Below are 23,876 nucleotides of genomic sequence, written 5' to 3'. Positions count from 1 at the left end.
GCTAAGATGTTATTTCAAAATTATTTACTCACCTTCAAGCAACAGTACATTCAATTTCAGTTTCCTTTTCTCTTTTCTAAGGACCTCAAGAAGCCATTCGACAAAGCGTGGAAAGATTATGAGACAAAGTTGTAAGTGGGTTTTTTCTTTGTTTTGTTTTCATTTGGTTTGGGTTTTCTTATATTGTCTTGAGTTTCCTAAGAAAAAGAATGGGAAAAAGACAGAGCCCTTAACTTACATCTTCTGGACAAAAAAAGTGTTTAGTACCTGCTTATAAGGGTGAAGAGGTTGGCCTGCCTGGTGGGTCACTGGAGGGCTCAGGGAGGTGACGCACAGGAGCCCTGGGCGTGGGCCCCGCACCTCTGTACCTTACAGAGCACAGCACGTGCCTGTGTTATGATTCTGAGACGCTGTGACACCAGGCTGTGGGGTGGGGTGGGGTGGGAGGAGAAATTATTTTAAAGCATTTAATAGAACTCTTGGCAGAAACCTCAATAACTGTAAACATAAGAGAATAAAAGCATTTCTGAAGGCGACAATAGCAGCAAAATGACAAGGAAAAGAAACATTCAGGATTAAATATTTTTCTCCCAAACCACTTTCATAATTGCTTACGTAATAAGTACATTGTCGGAGCCTTGCCGTCTTAGGAACACTGTTGTGCGTTGACGTTAAGTGCAGCTGAGAACAAAGGGGCTCGTCGGGTGGTCAGCTGGTGTGGCTGAACGCTGCGGGCACTGCCCTGCTCTGTGAAAGTGGGTCGGGCGCGCTGGCGCGTGACTGAGCACTGCCCCGCCCGGAGGCAACTGCCTGCCTGCCCTCGGAGCGAATAGAACGGAGCGCTTAGGAAGGGGGCGGGAGCTCCCAGCTCGGGAAGCATTTTGCTGTAACTTGTGGGCTATATCTCCTCTGTAGGACACAGGACACCCAAACAAGGCATGTGCTTTGTCAGCCGAAGTACTGCAAGACTTGGTGGCACAGTTGTATTTGTATAATAATCTACGCGTCAGTTGAAGACCTTGACGTGTCTGGTTGTCAGTATTATGGTTATCATAGAACGTAAAATGTTCTAAGAAGACCTAGGTGTCATTCACAGCACCTCTACCAAACGGTATATAGACTTGCCTGTTCACTGGTCTATATTGTTCTCTGAAATCTGAACTCGGAGAGGACAGTGACCACCTAGTCCCTGTGTGTGGTGTTAATCTCCCAGGGTCTACCATTCATTGGCATAGAGTTGCTGCACAGGGAACATTTATTGGAGGAATAAAGGATTATCCAGACCTAGGAATGTGTAACAGGAATAGTGCATTGAGTGGGTCCTGATCTCACCAGGAAGATTTTGGTTTTGTCTTTGTTTTTTAATAAATCCCTGTCAACAAATTATTTTCCCACGATAGGCTTCTTTCCTTCTGACATGGTGTGGTATAGGAAGAAAAAAAGCTGAACGTGTCTGTTTGATGGAGTGAGGCTCATTTGATTATGAGTTACAGAAAACTAAATGACTTAGTGCCAAAAAGATTTATTAGCTTTGATAACGAAGGAGGCTGCACGTTTTCTCTGGTCTTCCATTTAGAACTCCAGAGGCAGTGAGAGGTCGTGGTTAGGATCACAGGCTTGGGAATGAGATCTGCATGAGAATCAACTTCGATGCCCCTCACCTGTAAAATAATATAAACATTACCTACTTCTCAAAGTTTTTGTAAGGGCAAGGGAAGGTCATGTGCTAAAGCAATTGTCATAGTTGCCTAGTGTACAGTAGGGACTTAAATAATTTTTATTAGGTTTAATGATCAAATATTATTTGACCAAAACAATACATATTCATAAAACGTCAAGTAGTACTCGTATCAGTGAAGACTTACCCCGACTGCATACAATAGAAACCCCGGACAACAATGGCTACAACATGGAGTTGAATATAAAACATTCTAGGGTGGCCAAGCACCCTTCGCAGCACTTCCCACACGACACACGGACTGTGTGGCTGGTCGAGTGTCTGTTGTCCTCAGCATCTAAACTCAGAGAGTTTATGCTGCACCCGATGATACAGGGCTCTTTTCCAATGATGAGGGGCGAGTGAATATTAAGTAGGCAGCCAGTGAGCTTCAAGTGGAAAAACTCAGCAGCCCTCTGCCCAACCCTCCCTACCTCCTGGGCTCTCCTTTTTCCAACTCTCACCCGAACCCTGGTTCATCTCCCTGTTCCTCAGTGTTCTCTTGCTGGTCTTTCCTGGTTGCTGTGGTCAGCAAGGATTTGGCTCTCTAGCACAGACATCACTTGCCTGCCCCCCCCCATTCGTCTAATGTCCAGTATGATTGATACAGTTGTGCTGAGTATCCATAGTCATTGCAGTCTCAGTGAGGGGTTAGGATTGAATTTCCATTCTTATAGTTCAATCTTTTGCTGCTGCTTAGTGAAATAATTACCTCATTTCTTCTTTTGCTTAGTTCTGTATGAATCTTTTGTGAATTTTTGTTATCTCTTCCAACAGATGTCCTACACCAATTAATACTGATTCTGTTTAGAAAATACATGATGTGTATTACTGTAATGATTATGTATCTATTCTTAAATTCCCTGTCAGTTCCTTCCTTTCTCTCCTGGAGACATCTATCCAGAGCTCTTCATGTCAGTGGGGATGTCATTCTGTGCTGCCCCCTAGTGATCGGTCTTCTACTTACTCTTGCCCAGGGTAATCCCAATTTTGCTAGCACACCACCTCCAGTCCTTTCCAAAGAACAGCTCTAAAGGAGGTAAAATTTTCAGGTTTTGGGGTGTCCAAAACTATCTTCATTCTGCCATCACATAGAATGAGAGTTTGGCTGAATGTATAATCTTAACTTTATAATCATTTTCTTTCAAAATGTCAAAAGTATTTCTTTTGTTGGTAATGAAAAAATCTGATGCCTCAAATAAGCCAGGCAGAGAAAGACAAACATCACATGATCTCGCTTATATGTGGAATCTAAAGAACTTAATAAACTGATGAACAGAATAGATTCAATGACATGGAAGCATAGATCAGACTGACGAATGTCAGAGGGATGGAGGAGGGTGGGTGGGTGGGTGGAGGGGGAGAGAGTAACCAAAGAACTTATATGCATATATGCACAACCCAAGGACATGGACAATGGTGGGGAGAGGGATTGGGGAGGGGGATGGGATGGGGTGGAACGGGTCATTGGGGAGAAAAAGGGACATCTGCAATATTTTAAACAAAAAAACAAAAAAAAATCTGTTGCCTCTCTGATCCCCATTTATTTTTCTATGATATGTGGAGTTTTTTTTGGGGGGGGGGTATTTTCAATTAGGAAATGTTGAGGTCTTTTTTTTATAAAGGGTTTTACAAAGTTTCTTCGTGGACTATGGTGTATCCATTGACCTTCTGTTTGCAATTTTTAGTTCTTCAATTCTGGGATATTTACTTGTAATTCCTCTCATCTGTTTTGTGTGGGGTTTTGTTCTCATTTTTCTAAAACTCCTCCTCATATTATGTTGGACTTTCTAGATTGTTCTTATAATTCTCTCTGTTCTGTTTGTTATATTTTAGGTCATTTCTTCAACCTTTCTTTCCCACTGTTTCAGCTGACTTTTTTATGTTGGCTATCATATTTTAAATTTCTGAAAGGTCTTTTTCTCAATTAATTGGGTTTTCTTGTGTGGGTTGGGTTTTTTTTTGTTTGGTTGGTTGTTTTGGGGGGGGTTCGGTTTGGGTTGGGTTTTTTTTCCTTTTAATGGTTTCTTGTTTCATAGGGGCACTGTTCTAGCTCTCTGGTGATATGGTTGCACTCCATGAAATTTTCTGCTCCCTGTTGCCTCTAGTTCCGTTCACCACCACCCTGCCACTTTTTATTTTGATCTCACACTTTCCTTTTGGAGCCTTTTCTCAGTCATCTTAGAATCCTTGACTGCCTCTTCGTATCTCCGCAAGACACCCAGACGTTGATGAGAGCCTATTACATCAGCAGGGCTTGTCAGGAAAGCAGTGAGCTGCCTTTTTAGGTTTTAAGTTCTGGGATGTCAAGACAGCTTTCCTATCAGGAGTAGTCTGAATGTCAGTATCTACAGTGTGTCTTCTGGACCAGTCAGTTCCCTCAGCCCCCTTCCTGGATTGTATATGGGAACTTTCTTTCCAAAAGCTACATAGGCCAGGGAGGCAAGGAGCCTGTCATTGGGGTGCAGACTTCCCCTTTGACCTGCCCTTTCAGTTATTTGTAGAATTCTGTCACCCTTTTTTATCTCCACTTGTCTTGTCTCTGGGACATTACCCTTTTTGAATGACTTTACTGTCATGTTAGTGGGATTGCTGAACGAAGAAGAAATAAACGTGATCGAGTCACCATGTTAACTCAGAAATCTGTTATTACTGCTAAGTTACGCCTGCCCCTCATGTTTCTTCTCAAGTGTCTATAGCGTCCTGCTGCTTCTCCTACCCACGCCAAGGAGGAGAGAACTGAGATTTATTTTTCTTCTGGTAAAAACCTGCCATCACGCCTGTGTTACTGCCAAAGTGACATGAAAGGCTTGCTTAAATGTAACATTAGAGTATTAGCATGAATCCCAGCCAGGTTCGTAATAGGTTTTCCATTGATTGGGTTCATGGGTTGATTTTCCACTGTTTGTATATAGACAAGGATACTGGCTTTCTTTGGGGTTTGATTTTCCACCACCACAATTTAAAAGAAGACTTGAAGGCAAAGTCACTTACTCTTTGCGTTCACAACTAGAAATTACAGGCTAGTTCTGAAATTAGAAGTCTGTTTTCAAGGTCAGTGGATTTTTGGAGAGAGGACTGTGACCATTGGTGTTATTACCAGAGCATCATCTATCATAGCCAAGCATTAGCCTCGGGCACTGTAGGTTTAATGTGGGGCCTCTTCCTTCTTACTGTTCAGGTCCCCTCTCCACTGAAGAATGTTTTATGGATTCCAAATTATAGATTGGGACTTCTCCCAGTCCTTACTTTGTACAACCCAACACCAGGTGGTTGAATGATTAAAATGTGTTATTGGGATATGGAAACAGCCCACGCTTAGAAGACTATTGGAAATTATATATATGACTAATTTTTGTGCACAAAGACCCGTTATATACTTTGTCTTAAAATAATTCTAAGTCTAATCATCTATTGAAAATCAAAATATGCCTCAGTTCTTCGACTTTCTGATTCTTTTTCATCATAAAGTACCCAAAAAAAAGTAAACTATCAAAATTTCTTCATGCCAGCCAAAATGTAAGAATTTGTATAAATCCACCCTGTGGGAGATCAAAGTTAAATATGAGAAGTTTCTAGTAGAAAATCCATTCCGTGTGTTTGTTCTCTTTGAACTTAGACTTTTACTTCTGATTGCTGTTACCAGCTTAAGGATCGCTGCATCTTAACTCTAGTAATCAAGAAATAATCCAGTGATTCTCACTGAAGGAAAGATGTGTGTGTGTGTTAATGGTGACATCTGCTTTAATTCCAGTACAAAAATTGAGAAGGAGAAGAGAGAGCATGCGAAACAGCACGGGATGATCCGCACAGAGATCACCGGGGCCGAGATTGCAGAGGAAATGGAGAAGGAGCGGCGCCTCTTTCAGCTCCAGATGTGCGAAGTAAGAACAGGCTTTTCAGCCATTTGCCTAGAATTTCATTAACTGGGATCCTTCCTGCGGGTCAGCGGTTTTCATGCTTAAAAGCAGGCTATGCTTGATTATTAGAGGAGGGGACAGTTACTTAAGGTTCTAATCTCATTTTTCTCCAAGCCTTTGGGATCGTCCATGTCACTGTTGTCTCATATTTTGAGCCCGGGGCCTGTGGGGCTCTTTAAGCCAAAGCAGGATTCTTTGGTGAGAACTTTAATGTTGCTTGTGAATGAGTGTGGAAAGAAAAATTGGGGGTGAGAGGTAACACTGGTGAATATTAGGTTTTACTGGTACAGTTTTAAAGCATGTTGTTTTTTAACCATGTGTCCAATTTGAATGAAAGCTGAAGTGGTCATTAAGAAAGTCTATGAGTTCATGGGGGAAAAAAAAAACACAACAAAAGCATGCTGCCTCAAACTTAGAGCAGTGGTTCTCAAACTGCGTTCCCATAGAACACCGGCCGGCCTTGACCTAGAGACCAACCCTTCTGACATTAATACTGAGTAATAGAATTCCTTTTGCTGTTTTTGGAAACTAAAACTGGATAGAGTTTTCTTAATTTTAAGTTTTCCTTCCTTAATTTTTTTCTCCCTCCCCCAAACCTTTGGCTCCTCCTTGAACTTGTCTGTCACGAACACTTCACACAGTGAAATAAGTGAACAGGAGGCGAACCGTGTCAACAACAAACCGTGGCCAGCTGTAAAACTCAGAACTAGTAATGTTCAGTGCACAAATTAATAATGCGTTACTTTTATCATTTCATTTTTAGTAGCAAAAGTTCTTTCTTACCTCTTGGTCTAAAAGTCTTAATACCTTATGGCACATTCCTTGGAGAAAGTGCTGTTTCACTTGTTTTCCGCACAGAATGGTTCATCTTTCAGGTCTTGACCACGTGAACACAGAGTTTGAGAACCACTGCACCAGAGGAAATGAATCAGTTATTCCAGAATGTTTTGCTGTGTTTGATTTCTGTGTGTCTAGTAAGCTAATCTCGAATGTTTATAAAATGCTAACACGCTAATCGATTTGTTTAGTACACTCGTGCCTGTGTCGGATCAGCATTCCCTAAATTAAGCTCACACCGTCTGAAGACAGCCGAGGCCCAGTAGCTGGTGCAGATTCACAAATGAGGGACTGCCCCCAAAACCATGACTGAAGAGCCCTGTCTGTAATGATCAGCTCCCAATTCTGTTTTATTTCCACAGTATCTCATTAAAGTTAACGAAATCAAGACCAAAAAGGGTGTGGACCTGCTGCAGAATCTCATCAAGTATTATCATGCACAGTGCAAGTAAGTAGAATATTGTCTTCATGATTCAGAGCCCAAGTAAAGGCCCTTCACTTCAGTTTTCTTGCTACTTCTTTCTGGTCTTCCTTTGGTCACTCTATGGTGGTATAATGGCCTTCCAGCCAGTGATAAGAAGTAGTATTGTCGCCCAGATTCACTATTTTCTGTAAACCAGTAACTCAAATTAGTGCAACTGTTCGGCTAGTTGAAAGTGCTATGGTACTTAGAAAGGCTGGCATTGGCTGTGACAGCCTGTGGGACTCTTATTACAGTCACTGTGTCCTTGCCTCTAAAGAGCCCTCCCTGGCAGTCCTCTGCCCTTCCCCTTTTACTTGGCATCTTACCTGTTACTGGGTCATTTGTACCACACATTCTTACTTGGGATTTTGTTTTTTTGTTTTTCATTATCTAAATTAAGTGAAATTAATGATATGGACAGTAAAAATACTCTGCATTTGTACCTGGATTGCTGGTATATTTTGAGAGACATACCGGCCCCTATTTTGTTTGTTCACATGGTCAGGCTTCCTTTTTATGCTGTTTGAGGTTCTACAACACCACATTTGCTTTTTTACTTCTTGTTTACTTACCAAGTTAGCTTTTGTGGGTTTTCTGGTAGTTTTTAAAGTCTGTATTGAATTGGTGGAAGTCACAGACAAAATGGTGCAAGGACTTTCCCCAGCCATCCAGGCAGCTCCCATACTTAAAAGTGGAGTGATATAAAGGCCATCAGGACTCGACAGGACGCTAACTCTCCAGAAAGTTAACATGTATAACTTCCTTTGATAAGCTTTCTTAATTCTTCTAATGATGTTATGTCCAGAGAGATCTTTACATTCACGTGAAACATTCTAGAAGGTTCGCATTAATGTTGTGGGAAACGTACAAGGCCTGAGTCAGATGGATAGGTAGGTTCAGATCCTGGCTCTGCAACTGGGTGACCATGTGATCCTTCTCAGGTGCTTCTCAACCTCAGTCTCCTTGTCTGTCAAATGGGGTTAAGGTTTGTAGGCCCACTTGGGGTTTTGTGAGGATATGGGAGTTAAATGAGATAATGATGCATGTGGATGCTCAGCCCAGGGTCCACTACATGAATGTGTCCTGCTGCTCACCCACTCCTTTACCGCCTCGCAAGTGTCATTACGATCTGCAGGGTAAAGAGCACTTACAGGCGGCCCTTTATTACCCTCCGTTTTACGGGTAATAATAGTAAACATTTATCGGGAGCAATCAGGGAATTGCAGCTGAGAAAGGAGGAGCGGAGCTGCCCCGTGTCACTTCCTTTCATTTCATCGATGTGCAGCGAGCGCGTCTCAAAGCGCTGAAACATGCATTTTGTCGGCGCCACCTCAAGGAAAAGCAGTGCCCTTCCTCCGTCCAGGGTGGGCCTGGAGCGTTTCTCGTGTGCGGCTCCAACATCAGCTTGCTTGTTCTCCATGTCTGGTGGGACTTTCTCAGGATGGGGATGGGGATACTTTTTGCTAACACGGTGCCCACTAGCCACACGCCACTTGCAGTGTGGCCGGTGAGACTTCACAAACTGAACTTTTCATTTATTTAAATTAGTCGCATGTGATCAGTAGCAAATTTAAACTCACCTTTAAAAAAAAAAAGAAAAAAGTGATTAAATTCCCTTCATGTTGAAAGTGAAAATAAACACCTTTACAAAAATATCTTCAGAGACTATGTGTCCCTCTGGGAAGGGAATAAGTCCTTGTATAATAAGCCCATGCCATCCTGGTGAAGAAAGGCAACATTGATCGAGTGCATCCTGACTGCCCAGCACTTGGCTGAGTGGTTTTGTGTGTGTCATCTGTAGCATTCGCCCCATCAAGTACAGATATCATGAGCAGAAGTGAAGGGACGTGCCAGGGTCCCATAGCTAAGCTATCTCTGGTCACAGAGCCCTTCCTTTTCTGTTGCAAGACGTCCTGACAGCATCCATCTAACACGGAAGTGTTCTACCCTCAGAACCTTTCTCCAGAAATTATTTAAGTGCAGTATCAGAGAACAGAATTGGTTTTGCTGTGATTGATGTGGTAGCCACGCTTCCCTGATGTAGAAGATGCTGGCTCTAAGGAAGACATGTCTTGCCTTGTGGATGGGACCGTGCTAGACGCCGTGAGCTTAGGGATGGCCTGCTCTGGGCAGAACCTTGCTAGCTGCTATAGGGCTGGCACTTAGGCCTGGGCACAAGCAAATGCTGATAAGATGCCCTCCCCTTGGCAAAACTAGGGATAGCTGCTTGGGGAGGCAGCAAGTGAGCTGAGCGACAAGAGAATGAGTTTGGCAGGGAAGGGCATTTCAGGCAGAGGGAACAGTGTGTGCAAAGGCGGGAGGGGCAACTAGAAATAATGTAGCGTGGTGGAGCCCAGAGTTCTTGAGGGAAACTAGTAGAAGATAAAACCAGAAAGATATTCGGGGTCCAGAACATAAATGCTGTGCCAAGTTGTTTAACTTTCATCTCCATAGGCAATGGTGAACAGCTGGATGTTGGAAGATAAGGGTTTAAATGTAGCTTTCCAGTTCATAGTTAACCGAAAAGCCCTCTTTCCACGGCTCCCTGTTGCTGAATAACTTTCTGAAGATAGTGTTTCTCATCCTCACTTCAGTAGGGTTCTCGCTGAAGATGAGACTCAAAGAATTTTGGAACCTGTAGGAGTTCAGTAATCACCCTGATGGCCTGTTCTGATGGGGTTGTCCAGTTACCATTGACTGTACACATTAAGCTGAATATATATATGGAACCCAAGATATGAGCCCTAAAAGATATGCTTCATTCCTAACCACTGAGTTAGCCTCTGCTTTGTGCCGGGGACACTTGGACGTGGAAATGAGACAGTCCCCATCTTCACTGATCTCATCCTTTTGTGGGGCGACAGCAACACAGATAAAGTGTATTGAGAAATAATCTGCTGTGGGGGCAGCTTTCAACACAGTAGAGAAAGTTCTAGACACTGAAACACATGGGCTCCCAAGTAGACGTGCTCAGACAAGAAATATCTTCACTGGGTAGTTAAGCACAGGGTGTCAGAATCAGAACCTAGACCTGAATCCCGTTTCTGCCACTTCCTAGTTGTATGAGGAACTTGGGCAAGTCACGGCTCACTCTGCCTTTGAACTGGAGATGCGATTGAAGCACTTACTGACTCATTAGGCTGGTTGCGAGGAGTTCATTCAATAATCCATGGGAAGTGCCAAGCGTGCTGGGCATTGGATAATGCTCGGCCACATTGGGCTTGTTATCTCTCAGGGTGAAATAAGGCACCTTCTCATGTTCGTGGTGGGATAAAGCCCTTCAGGTCCGCCAGTACTATTGACCCGACATCCTGCGTCTCATGTGTGTTTGGAACACGGGGACCTTTGGGGAACTGAACAAAGGCTGACTTTTGTCCATCCTCTATTTCTCATTCCATCCCATCTCTTTTTAGAGTTAATTTCATGATGCCCCACTGGTTAATGTGTCCCCATCTCTCTCTTGAATTCAAATGAGGCACAACCAGGGGGAGCTGTTCTGTGTGTAGAAGAGCAAACACATCATGAGGTCATTGTGTGAGACAGCGACTAATTTGCATTGTCTATGTGATGTCTGCTAGCACCTGACGGTAGTGCTTCCATAAGTGTCTGTTGGCGCTTCTTTAAAAAACACTGAAATTTGTTTTACACATCTTTTGTGTAGATATGTGGTAGAGAGTAAATATGTAAGGATTTTTGGATTTTTCAGACAATTATGGGTCATTTCATTTTTATACTGCTGGTAACTGATGTTTTCCATTGTAGTTTCTTTCAAGACGGCTTGAAAACGGCTGATAAATTGAAACAGTACATTGAAAAACTGGCTGCTGATTTATATAATGTAAGTTCTTTATAAAATACATGCATTTTAACTTGCTCTGTAGATAAGTATCAGTAAATTTGAAATCTGTATAGGAAAGTATTAAAGAAAAAAAGACTAGTTAAGTGGTGTGTCCGAATGAAGACAGATGAACCTTCAGTTTCATGCAGGGAAGTCGTCAGCGATGGAATGTTCCAGAGTATGTTTTGGGGGCAAAGGAGGAGCAGGGAGGAGAGTCTAGGGGATGCTTCTAGGTGACTCTCTGTTCAGGTTCAGTAGCATCATGGGTGCCCTTCACTCAGCAATTGCAAAAAGAACGTTGGATCGTGAAAGGTTAAAAATTGTCTCTGAGTAGGTAAGGGTATGAATTTTTTTGGCTTGCTTGTTTTATATTGCCTATTTTTTTCTCATATCTAAGTTTTGCTTTTATAATAGCAAAATCTGAAGGAAGCTTTCCTGAGGAAGAAAACTAAATGCACATGTTTAAATGTCCACCTTGATTCCCATAAACTGCTTGGCAGTGAATAATATTAAAAGTATATGTTTTATGAGTGCAAATTCTTATGTTCAAATAAGGTTTTAAGGTTACAGATAATGCCCTGTGTCTTTATATAACTTTAAAAAGTATATAGCTGTTGGTTTTTTCTGATTTTCTTTTACTTGTTAGCATGGTTCTGGTTGTGATAAAGCTCTAAGTGTTTAAAGAGCAGCAGCCCTTTGCCCTCGTGTGTACTTTGTAAACCTTCCCATATGCGTGAGCCCATTGCATTTGGTCCTCAGGGTTTTCCTCTGGCCCTTCAGTCTCATCGTGGTATTCTCACTACCACCTTTTGAAAAAACAAAAGCAAGAGACTCCATGTTATATCTTAACTTTGTTTAAAATGGAACTTTAGAGTTAATTATCTAGCCTAGATGTATTATTTAATAAGAAAGCATGTTGCATTAGTCACTCATTTCAAAACTCACTGGTACCTTCCTAAGATGAGAAAATTGTGCCTCTTATATTAAAAATGATACCGTGTGAAGGATTTGAGTGAGGAAATCAACTATATTAGTGAATTGTTTGATGAGTAGTATATCTGGGTGAATGAAGCTCGGTTTGTAAATGTATAAAAGATAAATGACAGAGTAATTTTTTTCTCCCATAGATAAAGCAGACCCAGGATGAAGAAAAGAAGCAGCTAACTGCACTCCGGGACTTAATAAAATCCTCTCTTCAGCTTGATCAGAAAGAAGTAGGTGCTGTTCCCAGCAGGGCTAGCCATGTAGGCAAGCCTCTGGTCATGGCCTTGGCACTTCCTGACCTGCAGAACGGGGTTGTTGACAGCTTCCTGCCAGGGTGGTTGTGGGGCAGAGCAGAAACCAGACACAAGGGTGCACCTACCGCATTGCCCAGGGTAGAAACCGTGTGTTAGTTTCCCTCCCTCCTCATGGAAGAGATGTCCTGAGCCCCGATCTACAGCTCCATGACTGGACTTTCTGCCCTGGCAGATTTGTATTTCAGGAGTGTATCTTCTCAGAATGTGGAAGGAGAGGCAGTGACATGCACACCCCTGTCCTCTTTAGCTCATCTCTCTTTCTGGGCAGCCAAAGGTGGAGGGCTGTCTCATTTTGCCAGGGAAATAGAGAAATAGTCTGAGGCACAATCCTATAGAAATTTGGTCCCCTAGTTAGGAAAATGAAGGTGAGAGTCCTTGGATATTAAAGTGGAGTGTACAAAGCATGGTAGATGTAATTTTACTGCTCAGATTCTTAATTATAAATCTCATTTGTTCATTTGTTGTTCAGACGTTTAATTAGCAGTACCTACTATGTGCCAGTGGCTGTGCTAGGCAGTAAGCATTAGTCCCTTCCACTATGGAGTTCATTATCTGGTAGAGAGAGAGAGCATCAGCTATATGAATAAGCAGTCATACCTGAAAAGACACAGAGATGAAGAACTACCTGGCATCTTCAGCAGGCGACAGTTTGGGGTAAGGTGGGTGGAGGCATGAGATGCCATTTCTGGGGTGAAAATTCAAGCCTGATAACAGAGCACCTTGGATGCACACTGCAGGGCATGGACGTCATGCTACAGGTGAATTAAATAGTGAGCATCATTTGTTACATGGAGAAGGTGGGAACGTGCCTGTTTATATTATGAAATTATTATGCATGGAATTTAAGTGTAATCTCTAAATGCAGTATTTAATAATAATCATAAAATATAGCATTTTTTATATTTTTAATTCCTCATATCTCACAATGGAAAACTATTTGTAATTTCCTAAACTTTCTGAAAGGGATTCATGAGTCCAAGCGAACCCCCTCAAACGTGGGAAGCCTGCCCAGTGATACTTAAGGTTGTCTGTACTGAGCGGCTGGAGCCCTCTCTTCTTTTCCTTCCAGTTTTTACACACATGTTGGGATTTGTGAAGTGAGAGAAGTTCATAGCCCTTTAACACTGGGCTCCTGCTCACCTGTGGACGAAGGAGTCCGTACCAGAGTAATGTGTGCTTTGCACCTACATCGTGCAGAGCGACAGCCAGCACCTGCACCAGCCTGAGAGGCCTCCTTGAGGGTGTGATTGCTCAGCATGAGAGCAATAGAAAGATCCAAATTGTGGGGGGAAGAGGTAGATCTCTGTCCAGAGAGAAATTTGCAAGGTTTTATACTGACTGGTATGCCCTTAACCACTTCCTACTTTTGTTTTGTCACACAGGATTATTTCCTTCCTATATATGGAATCTTTCTAGGAAGAAAAAACTATTACAGTCTCCTGTTTTGCATAGAGACCGATATATTCTGCTCATGCTAAGTAAAGGAAAAGTTGCATATAAGCCAAAGGAGTATGTCCATGCAGAAATGCACATGGCTTTATTGATCTTAACTTCATGCCAAATTAATAAATGATGAGTTTTCATTAGCACCCTGTCCAGAGTATTTTACAAGTAAAACTGATCTTTCACAGCATGCCTGGTCTATTCTCATACTGTTTATCATCTCTCGTGGCGAAATATGTTGAGAAGGTAGTAGTTTTTAATTACTTCCATTAAATATGAAAGGAGATTATTGGCCTGAGATTTCTCACCGTAGTGTTTCGATTCCAGGACAGTGTAAAGTCATCTAAAGAATGACCCAAGAAATTAAGGCACCCAAGAAATCATTGAACAGCCTCACCCCTCACCACCCTCGCCCCCACCACCAGGTCCTAACTCGATGCCATTAAAGGCAGCTTCAAGAACTAGAGTTGTAAATAGGACCACCAGATTTTTGATAGACTCCCTTTTTTTCATGTCAAAATAAAACATTTAATGATTTGTGGCAGATGTTCTATGAAATTAATTGTCTTAAGCTTTTATAGCAGTTCAACCTCCCCCAAAAAATAAAATATAAAAAATATTTGTGAAGATGATGTCCATAAATCATTCCCAGACTCCCAGCTTTTTGTGTGAGTCCTTCTTGGTAGCCCATCGTAGTATGGTTTGCAGGTTGTCTGACAGATTCTGGGCTCTGCTCATCTCTGTCTTCACAGCACCTGGCACACTTCCAGGCACCCAAGGCTGCTCAGTAAATATTTAGTAAGATGAAGCAGAAGGACTCCTGTGCCTGCTCCATTCATTCTTTGCATTAGAGATTGGAAGCTTCTCTAATAGAGGTTTGGCTTCAGATTGGGTGCCAGAAACATTTATGACCCCATTAAACCAATGAGTGTGTAATGCTTGCAGTTTGAAAAGATTGGAGATTTTTCTTCATAATAATGCATTATAAGGTTTTCTAATGAGAAAGGTAATTTGTGCTGCCAGTAGAGAATGGGAAATTGAACTAAAAAATAATACCACGTTTCATTCTACAGCTTATATCTCTTGACTCACATCATGGAATCTCCCCAAGATTTTATTTTAAATTCATTGTTTAAGTTTAGTTTTGTGTTATTTTGCCTGAATGATTTTTTTACTTGCATTTCTTTTTCTTGAATACAAAAATCAGTACATTTTAATTTTTATTATGCTGGCAAAAGATTTGGAACCTATTTTATTCCTTCAGTCTTGTTTTTTTTGTTTTGTTTTTATTTATTTTAGTGTTAACAGTTCTCCAAGATTTACTTTCTCAGAAAAGAAAATCCTCTTTTCGTTTACCTTGAGTGCCCTGCTAAGCAAGCTGAATGACCATTATTCCTCAAAGTGCAGAAATAATAACTTGTATGACTTTCTTAAGCAATAAAATTCATTAGTAGTTAATTTAGGATGTTTGATGCTAGACTTCTGGAGTATATTGAGTCCTCCCTACTCGGTTTAATGGAATAGTCATCTGAGGTCAAAGCCTGGAGTTCAGCCGTTTCCTTTACCTTTAAAAGCATCTTTGTCTGATGGGAAGCAAGGCCCATTCAATCTGTTCGTTATTCAGAATTTAGAGTTTACTTAGGCTTGTAATAAATACACGTAAGGAATGTCTTGATACACTTACAGAATATAATCGTTTTCCTGAGTTACCAGCATCTAAATCCTTGTTAAACATAAGTACTTTCATTTTTGAAACATAGAACTTATTTTAAAGGTTAGCAAGTGGATTGAGGTTGGAGAGGCATAATTTTAAAGCATTTCCACAGACCAGGAAGTATATGGGCAGATGAAGAGAAGTTGAGTTCAATGAAAAGGGTTCCAACGAAGAGAGGTCTTTTTTTTTTTTTTTGGTCTTTTATTGATTTCAGAGAGAGGGAGGGAGGGAGAGAGAGAGAAACATCAATGATGAGAGCCATTGATCACCTGCCTCCTGCACCCCACCCCCCCACTGGGGATCGAGTCCTCAACCCCAGCATGTGCCCTGACTGGGAATCAACCCGCGATCTCCTGGATCCTAGGTCGATGCTCAACTGCTGAGCCACGCCGGCCGGAAGAGAGGTCTTCTTTTAGTAAGGATTGAAATCCAAGGAAAGTTTAGATTTTATCCTTAATGTTTTGAAGGTAGTGATATGGCAAAGAGTCTAAATCTGTAGCTGAGCGATTTTAACACGATTTTGTTGGGCTCGGGCAGGCAGCTCTGGATTTCAGTATCCAGCCATGTGCTTTGTCCCACAACTTGGCTCTCCAGCCCCATTTATTCTCCATCCTATTTGTTCTTTACTAGTATTATGGACACATTGCTGCCTCCTTCAGAGAAGCCACGTGTGTCTGTACTGTTGTTTCCGGGACTCAGAGGCACTGGTAGAGGAAGGCTGCTCTCTGCCCGTCCCTCAGTCAGATCTCCATCCAGAAAGCACCAAAGCACCTGTCAGGGAGGCCAGCACCAGCCAACCACAGTGGGGTTCAAGGCTCTGGGCCCTGGTGTGTTTCACTGCAGGGAATCAGCCGGTTAAAGACAGAAACAACTCAGGTTAAGAGAATGACTAGAGTTTGTAACCTGTTTAATAGACTCAGCTGCCTGGAAGGGTGTAGTCAGCTCTCTCAGCCTACGCGGGAGAGCACGGTGAGTGGGGAAGGAGTGTCCACCTCAGAGACGGCTGTGTCCTTGTCAGTGTCCTCAGTGCCTGGCTGGTAGGTGTTCGAGACATGTTTTTGAACATGGAACTCATCATGTGCAGAACAGCCTTAAAGGGGAGCTGCCTTGCCCTCAAAGGCACTCTTTGCACCAGCCATCAGTACAGATATCTATAATATCTCCACGTTATAGATAACCAGGTTCACTGAGCCCGTCTCTCCATCACATTTCAGGGGCTACTGTGAATATCTTTATTAACTTCTCTTCGCTCAGAAAAACAAAACCAAAAGAATCCTCCTGAAATTTGTGGCTCTTTTTTTTTTTTTTTTTTAAATTCTTACCCAAGCATATGTTTTTCATTTATTCTAGAGATAGAGAAAGGGAGTTAGAAAGAGAGAAACATCAATGGGTAGCCTTCCATACCCTGACCAGGAGTCGAACCCATGACCCTTCGGTGCTCGGGATGACACTCCAACCAACCAAGCCACACTGGCCAGGGCTGTGGCTTTTTTTTAGATTTTTTAAAGTAATTCTCTTTGGGTTTCACTGGGGTGGTGATTCCCTGTGCACACACTGAGAGGTTTGTCAGCCATGTTATCTTGGGAGTGTGTACCTCATGTTTCTCCATTTAGCCTTTTTTCTGTTCTCAAATGACCTGAAATAAAACTTAATATAGATATTTTACTGTGGCAAAGTTTATCATGGTTCTAAAGATGCATGTATATATTGACTTCTTTCTAGTATTATCTTTATAATATTTTCTCAGTGTGTTATAAAAAGTGCTTAAATTATGAGCGATAAGACTGTCAATGAAATTAACTATATTTTCAAATGTTCTGCCTTTTTTCTCTGTTGCTTTTGCCCTTCCTGATCGAAGTCTAGGAGAGTAAGTCACTGCTTTTTGTGAGATTGCATTGTCCTATTTCTGTGTGTGCAGCCCCGTGTTCTCCTTGTTCAGCTCCACATTATAGATCATTCCCTGCACTTCCACAGTAGCGGCTGTCTGGCCGGGCAGTCTTTACAAACACTGGGAAGCTCAGGGGAGTGCTAATGTTACGTCAGACTTGTTGGCATCTGTGTGTTCTGTTGACCTTGTCACCCTTTTCATTGCATAATATGCTTGTCACTGCAATAGAATCATCTTTTTTCATTAAAAGTATGGTTATTGGTCTGTTTTGCAGAGGACTCGTTACAAAACAAGACCTTTATAGCAATTCTTAATACCTTGCTCCGAAGATGCTCTTTTTATCGTGTGTATTCCAGCAGAATATGAGAAGGGAAAAGGTTGTACCTGAGGGAAAAGCACGGTTTTCAGGTGGCATGAGCTTGGTTTTGCGGGCCACCTGAGTTGCAGCCCTTCCTGTGCTTGCCTTCGCTGCCCTGTACACTGGTTAGTCACAGGATAGTCTCCCCTGCGTGTCTGAAGCAGAGCTGGCTCTGAACTGGCAGTACGAGACCTGGACACCAGGCCCCAGCTCTGCCTTGAACTTGCCTGTGACTCTGGCAGTTGTGTACCTGCCCCGCTTCCTCCTCTAAAACAAAGGCAAGGACCTGACCACTCTTCAAGTTCCTTGATTCTTAGCCCCATATCCGTGGGCCAGGCTCAGTCACAGGACAGAGGCAGGGATCTGGGAAGTGCCTCCAGCATGTGTATAACCTGTGGGTCGTCTCTCCTAGGACTCTCAGAGCCGGCAGGGGGGATACAGCATGCACCAGCTCCAGGGCAATAAGGAGTACGGCAGCGAGAAGAAGGGGTACCTGCTGAAGAAAAGTGATGGGTAGGTACAGGCCTGTCCTCATGTCCCCGCCTTAACGCGCTTCCTGAGCGTTAGCAACCTGTGGACCTCTTCCTGCCTCCCATGGAGGGAAGCACACTTAAGGTTTTCAAGCGCTTGCTCCAGGCCTTCAGCACACTGGTTTTCCTAGGCTGAGGCTGAGATTGAACCTGCTGTCTTTAGAGGAAGTGGTCATTGTTTATGTTCCCTAAATGGTGCCTGTGACTTGCGATGTGCAGTGTTGAGAAGGCAGGAACCGAGTAGACCATGAAGCAAGCAGGTGGGCTGCGGACTTCTTGCTCGCCCACCGCTGCTTTTGTTCATTGCAGTATTCTCTGCCTGGGAGCCCACCTGTCCACCCAGACCCTTGACTCCTATCTTCCCTCTTACATCACAGCCAGTTTAGCAACAGCCCCTTCAATATCTAACGAGAAATAACACATTTTTCTCCATCTCTGCTGTCCCGCTGTAGGATAAGCCACCTCCATCTGTCCTGGACTATTCTAGTAGCCTCCCAACTGGTCTCTCTGTGTCTTTCACTCGCTCATCCCCTTCTCCAGTTCATCTCTACACAGCACTCTGAGTAGCCTTCTAAAAAACGTATAGTGCATCAGGTCACCCACCCACCGTGGAACGCTCGACGTTTCCTGTCGCTGGGAGGCTCTTGCCCCGCCTTTCTCCCCAGTCCCATCTGCATCATTTGCCCCCCTGGTCCTGCCACACTGGCCCTCCCCCTCTTACTAGAACTAATGACCCTGCTTCACAATAAGTGCATGAGTAGAATTGTGATTACTCACTTGAACAGTTGTCATTCTTTTTAAAAAGCTGCTTGTTTTCTGATTGCTTGTGGGCTGTGATCCTTGGCTTTATCTAAACTGCACCCAAGTTTGGTTTTGTTTTAACTTGATCGTTAAAATTCAAATATTTCTCCCATAAAACTCTGGGATCAGTTTCGGTTTTGCTCATTGTTCTGCTTTGCATTTAGCAGATTCCTTCTGGATCCCGCTCTGTGTCAGGCACTGTTGTGGGCCCCGGGAGCAGCATTGAACAAGAGGCCTTCATCTGTTAGAGTTACACTGGGGGGGGCGGGGGGAGCAGACCATAAAGAAGGAAATGTGTGGGAGGGAGATGGTAACAAGCGCCATCCAGAAAGATAAAGCAAGCCAAGGGATATGGGGCATGTGGGGGTTCCCACTGTCACCGAGAGTGGCCAGGGAAGGCTCTGGTGGGGTGAAATGAGTGGAGACCTGGAGAAGTGAAAGGATTATCTGAACAGAGGTCTGGGGGAGAAGGGACTAGCATTTTGAGCAGCGTGTTCACTTTACTTCAGGTCAGATGGTGTCAGATTCTTATTGCCCTTTGTGAAGCACGCTCTGGAACAAACAAGGCCAGTATTATATCTGTGTTTAGAGATTTAAGTTCACATTGTGGCAGGTTTGGCACGGACTGATTTAAGAAGGAAAAGGAGCCCTAGCCGGTTGGCTCAGTGGTTAGAGTGCTGGCTGGAGGACTGAGGAAGGAAAAAGAACCACAAGGCGATGCTGTTTTAAATGCTGGGAGAAGCTACAGTGGTCTCCTCTGATGTTGTTTGAGTCCAAGGCAACAGAAGGCCTGTGCAGCCTTCTAACCTGAAGGATGCTGTTCCCCTGGACGTTTCTGTTTTCCTGATGGAAATGGTCTGAACTAGTGCATTTGTACCTGCTGCCGGTGTGCCAACTGCCACACATAGTCCCTCACCTGTACCTGGAGCTTCACCAAAAGAACTCTTCCAAGTTTAATTAGTTCTGTTCGGCTTTTTTCATCCTTCATGCAACATCCTTTCCATTCTTTTATCAAAATTTTCAAAGTGTAAGAGTTACAGAAATGGTTAAAAACTCCTTAGCACCACCCCTAATACAGGCCTGGGCCTCCTTCCCAGAGGGTCTTCTGTCAGTGCGGCTGCTTCTCTCCAGGCCCTCTTCCTTATGTTTACACACAGATTTTTTACCCATAGGAAGTTTAGAGTGCTGTTTTAGATGTCTGAAATTTTTTGAGGTTTTTTTAAAAAAAAAACACAATACAAGATCATACGTGAATTACCTTAAAACAAGTTACTTTTTTCAATCAGTATGTTTTAGATATCTCTAGATTTTAAACTTCTTTTAGACTCCTCCAGAATACTCTGTGCTGTGAATGTGACCATAGTGTTTTAATTCATGCTCCTGCTATTAGATGCCCACCTTTCTGTCGTTTCCCGTTCTCACTATCAGAAACAGTGCTGTTACTCACATCCTTGTGACATCACCTCCATCTGGGATAATAAAAGGCAACCAAAGCGTTCTGGTTTGTGTGGTTTGGGGGTTGGGTTGTTTTGTTTTCTAATGATTATGTGTAACACCGTGTCACTGCACGTCCCCGAGGCGGCCAGACACTGAGCCAGCTTGTGTTTGACTTGCTCTGCAGGATCCGCAAGGTGTGGCAGAGGAGGAAGTGCGCCGTCAAGAACGGGATGCTGACCATCTCCCACGCCACGGTAGGTACCTGATCGCACCTCGCCTGCTCTGCCTTGCGACTGCATCCACTAGAAATTGGCTAACGTGTTGTCACGGCACCAGAATGTTCCCCGGCATGTTGATGTGTGGAGTCGGGTCAGATAGTTTCGGATATTCCTCTGCAAGAGAAATAGGTCTTGCCTTGTCCTGCGGTGTCTGCCCTGCTTCATCCATCGCTCCACCAGAATTTCTTTCCTGTTCTCAAACCAAATCAGCTATCTTCCTATTTGATAATATTTTTGGTTGTCATGAAAACCTAGTTTTCTGAATTATAAAGATGACAGGAGATGTTCTTTGCATGAAAAGGTAATGTAGGAAGTGAAACAACATGTAAAATATGTCCAGTCTTTTTTAATGTTACTATTTATTTAAATTACTCAGAAAGCCCATCATTATGTTAAAGGGTATATAAATAAAACAGTGAATAATAAAATTGCCTCAGTCATGACCCCCCTTTTTTAGTAACAAAGGCAATTGAATAGAAAGTGGAAAATAGCTAAGCTATTAACACTTATATTCTGTTTATCTTCGGATTGTCAGCGAATGTACGTACATCTTATATACTTGTAGTTGATGTCTGTCATCTGTCTAGTATTTCTATTTTTGTTTTGCATCCCCCATTTCCAGCTAAAAGTCTTATCTTGACAAAATCTATATACTTGTCAGAAAGTTTCACTTTTGGTGGTAGTCAAAGACATGCACAGTAAAGCCAGTAATCACAATTTTGCCCTTTAAAACTAGCAAGAAATTATTTTTTAACTCTTCAGCATTATAGTGGAAACCATATCAAGTAGGAATGGAAATGGCAAAGTACTGAGAGTCTTTACAAAGATTCATACAGGTTAACCCAGGAGGCCAGTGTGGAGTAGAGGCGGGTGGGTGAGTTTTGGCATCCTGTGCCAGCGATGCCCTCAGTGATGAGGGGCAGCTCATTGCTCACAGGAGAGTAGAAATGAGCAGTGAGCATTTATTACACTGGCAGATTTTCATTATTCACAGTTGCATTTAGCTCACAGTCCCCCTGTTGAGGAAAGACAGTACTGCTTATTGAGCACTTCTTCATGCCAAACACTTTATAAAATTTATTTCACTTAATCCTACATAACCTTCATTTTACAGACAAAGAAACTAAGGCACAAAGAAGCGCCGTGACTTGGCTGATAGCCGGCAGAGTCGGGAACTCAAACTTGGGCTGTCTAACATGAGGCTGTGTGCCCCTTCCGTTCAGCCTCCCATCCCACCAAACCCATCATCTTAGGGGACTATACGCTCCCCATGTTTCAGATGAGGTCCCTGGGCTGAGAGAGGTTTGCTTACCAAGGCTGCACAACTAGCTGATAGCACAGCTGAGAGCCTGGTATAGGTCAGGACTCTGTTCTTAGACTCTCTCACACACCCCAGTACATTAACTCCACTCACCTCCAGCCCCAGTTCCTCCCCAGCCTGGGGCCCCAGGTTGTACCATCACAGACACAGTTAGCTATGAACCAGGAGGGCCCAGGAGTCAGGGGTGAGGGGAGGAAGAGGAGACACGTGCCTGTACGTACAGGTAAATTCTCCAATGGCCCAAAGCAGGGTGTGACTCCGAGAGGTGTTCTGCCCTTATAGCCCTGCACTTTGGGGGTAAAAACCTCAATGTGGCCTCTCCTGGGTCACAAAGTTGGAGAGCTACAAGGTTGAGCTATTGCTGGGCAGGTTCCAGAGGCACCCTGGGTGGTCTGCAGACCTTAGAGCCTGGCGCACTTAGACCACCAGCGCTCCTCAGGTAACTGGGGTCGTGAGAAAGGCGTCGGGTGTAGACAGAACATGGATAGGGTCAGCGGTTGCCTGGATGTGATGGTGCCTGGTCCTCAGTCAGCTTCCCTGAGCAGACACAGGCCTGACACTGTCCGATGTCATTAGCTGAGTGGGTCTAAGTAGTGTGGCCCTCATTGGATCTGAATAGTGTGTGAGCAGAAATGTTATTACTTCTCCACTCCTTGGAGTCTTCTTCAGGTTATACTAACGTGAAAATTTCTGATCATCTGACTTTGTGTAGATCGGGAGTTGTAGTCAGAGGTTTGCTGTATGTACCCTAATTCTCTGTACCTTGTATTCTGTTGGATTCCTTAGGCTCTGACAGTCCTCAGTAAGCATTTTGCCAAGTTACATTGTGACCTGATCCCATGGCCCATGGACTTGCCTTTCTTAGGAACCTGCTGAGAGGTCACGGAGTTGATGAGTGTTAGTGGTACTGCTTGCTAGTGGTTATTTGACTCAGGCAATTTGTTTAAAATTTTTAAAAAGTTCTCTTCCACACTCCCTTTTTCTTTTCTGCCAAACACATTACTGTGGCCAAACTGTTTCCCTGCGTTCCTAAGGCTCTCTAATCAATGACAGAGCTGTCAGCTGTGCTGTTCAGTGGCTGTGAGAGTGGACTGTGGCATCTGTCACAGCTGAGTCTGCACCCCCATTTTCCCATTTGCTGCGTGACCCTGAGAAAAGCACTTGTCATGTAAGGGTCATAGGGAGGATTAAATGAGATAACATGCTGAGTATGGGCACTCCACTAATGGTGATTATTGCTGTTAGTGTCACCTCATTGAATCTAAAGGAAAATGAGGGAGCTGGCCATTCAAGGGCAGGAAGAATCAGAAAGGGAAGAAAAGAAAGATTTTTCACTCTTTCTACAAATGTCCCAACGGCTTGCCTTTTCAGGGAAACACAGCATGAAAAATGGGAAAAGCTCTGGGAAGAAATTTGTTCAAATCTCAGCTTTGCTTTTTACTTTCTGTAAAACAATGGTCAGTTTACTTGCGCCTTCCAGACCCTTGCTTTCCTCAGCTGAATAGTGGGTGTGGTAATAGTACCTAGCCTCGGGTTTGCAAGAATTAAATAATGAAATGTTATATAACATACATAGCCAGTTTGGTGTGCAATAAATGAAAACTGTTCCCTTGCCCCAGATAAACCAGAATGCTTGCTAAAAGCCAGTTCTCGCACTAAAATTTTGGGACTAAGTTCCCTGAGCAGTGTGGGTGTTCAGCACGTACCTGACTTCTTGCAGCAGTTTATTGTGGTTGTGGATTGCTTGCCAAATGTATGTCCCTCTAGGGCATGGCAGGTGTCTAAGTAAATTACCGAGGATAACGAAATGGCCGTAATCCGTGCAGCTCCATTACTAAGCCCTCACAGAGGAAGTGAAGAGCTGTATTATTTTATTTTTACCTCTTTCCACAAAGCAAGTGCAGCCTGACTGGGTCCAGCTTATTTCCCAGATAATTAAGGATGTTCCCTTCTTGTTTGTGAAGCTGGGAGGATGGGGCACTCGCATCACCTCGGTCCCCATTCCAGTAGCAGCTGTTTCCTGCTCACAGAGC

General features: G+C 43.3%; 1 protein-coding gene across 2 annotated transcripts in view; it reads left to right on the top strand.

Annotated features, from left to right (window-relative positions):
* The window catches only part of ASAP1 (ArfGAP with SH3 domain, ankyrin repeat and PH domain 1), a 281,349-nt gene that overhangs the window by 204,508 nt on the left and 52,965 nt on the right, over nt 1–23,876 (top strand). For both annotated transcript variants that reach the window (XM_081117415.1, XM_081117414.1), the window contains exons 7-13: nt 82–131; nt 5,472–5,601; nt 6,837–6,922; nt 10,700–10,775; nt 11,903–11,989; nt 17,889–17,989; nt 20,429–20,498. In XM_081117415.1, the coding sequence (XP_080973541.1) occupies nt 82–131; nt 5,472–5,601; nt 6,837–6,922; nt 10,700–10,775; nt 11,903–11,989; nt 17,889–17,989; nt 20,429–20,498 (600 nt within the window). The remainder of the gene's footprint in view (nt 1–81; nt 132–5,471; nt 5,602–6,836; nt 6,923–10,699; nt 10,776–11,902; nt 11,990–17,888; nt 17,990–20,428; nt 20,499–23,876) is intronic.

This window comes from Miniopterus schreibersii (assembly GCF_964146895.1).
Source record: "Miniopterus schreibersii genome assembly, chromosome: 17".
NCBI classification, from domain to species: domain Eukaryota; kingdom Metazoa; phylum Chordata; class Mammalia; order Chiroptera; family Miniopteridae; genus Miniopterus; species Miniopterus schreibersii.
This window is presented reverse-complemented; position numbering and strand designations above follow the sequence as displayed.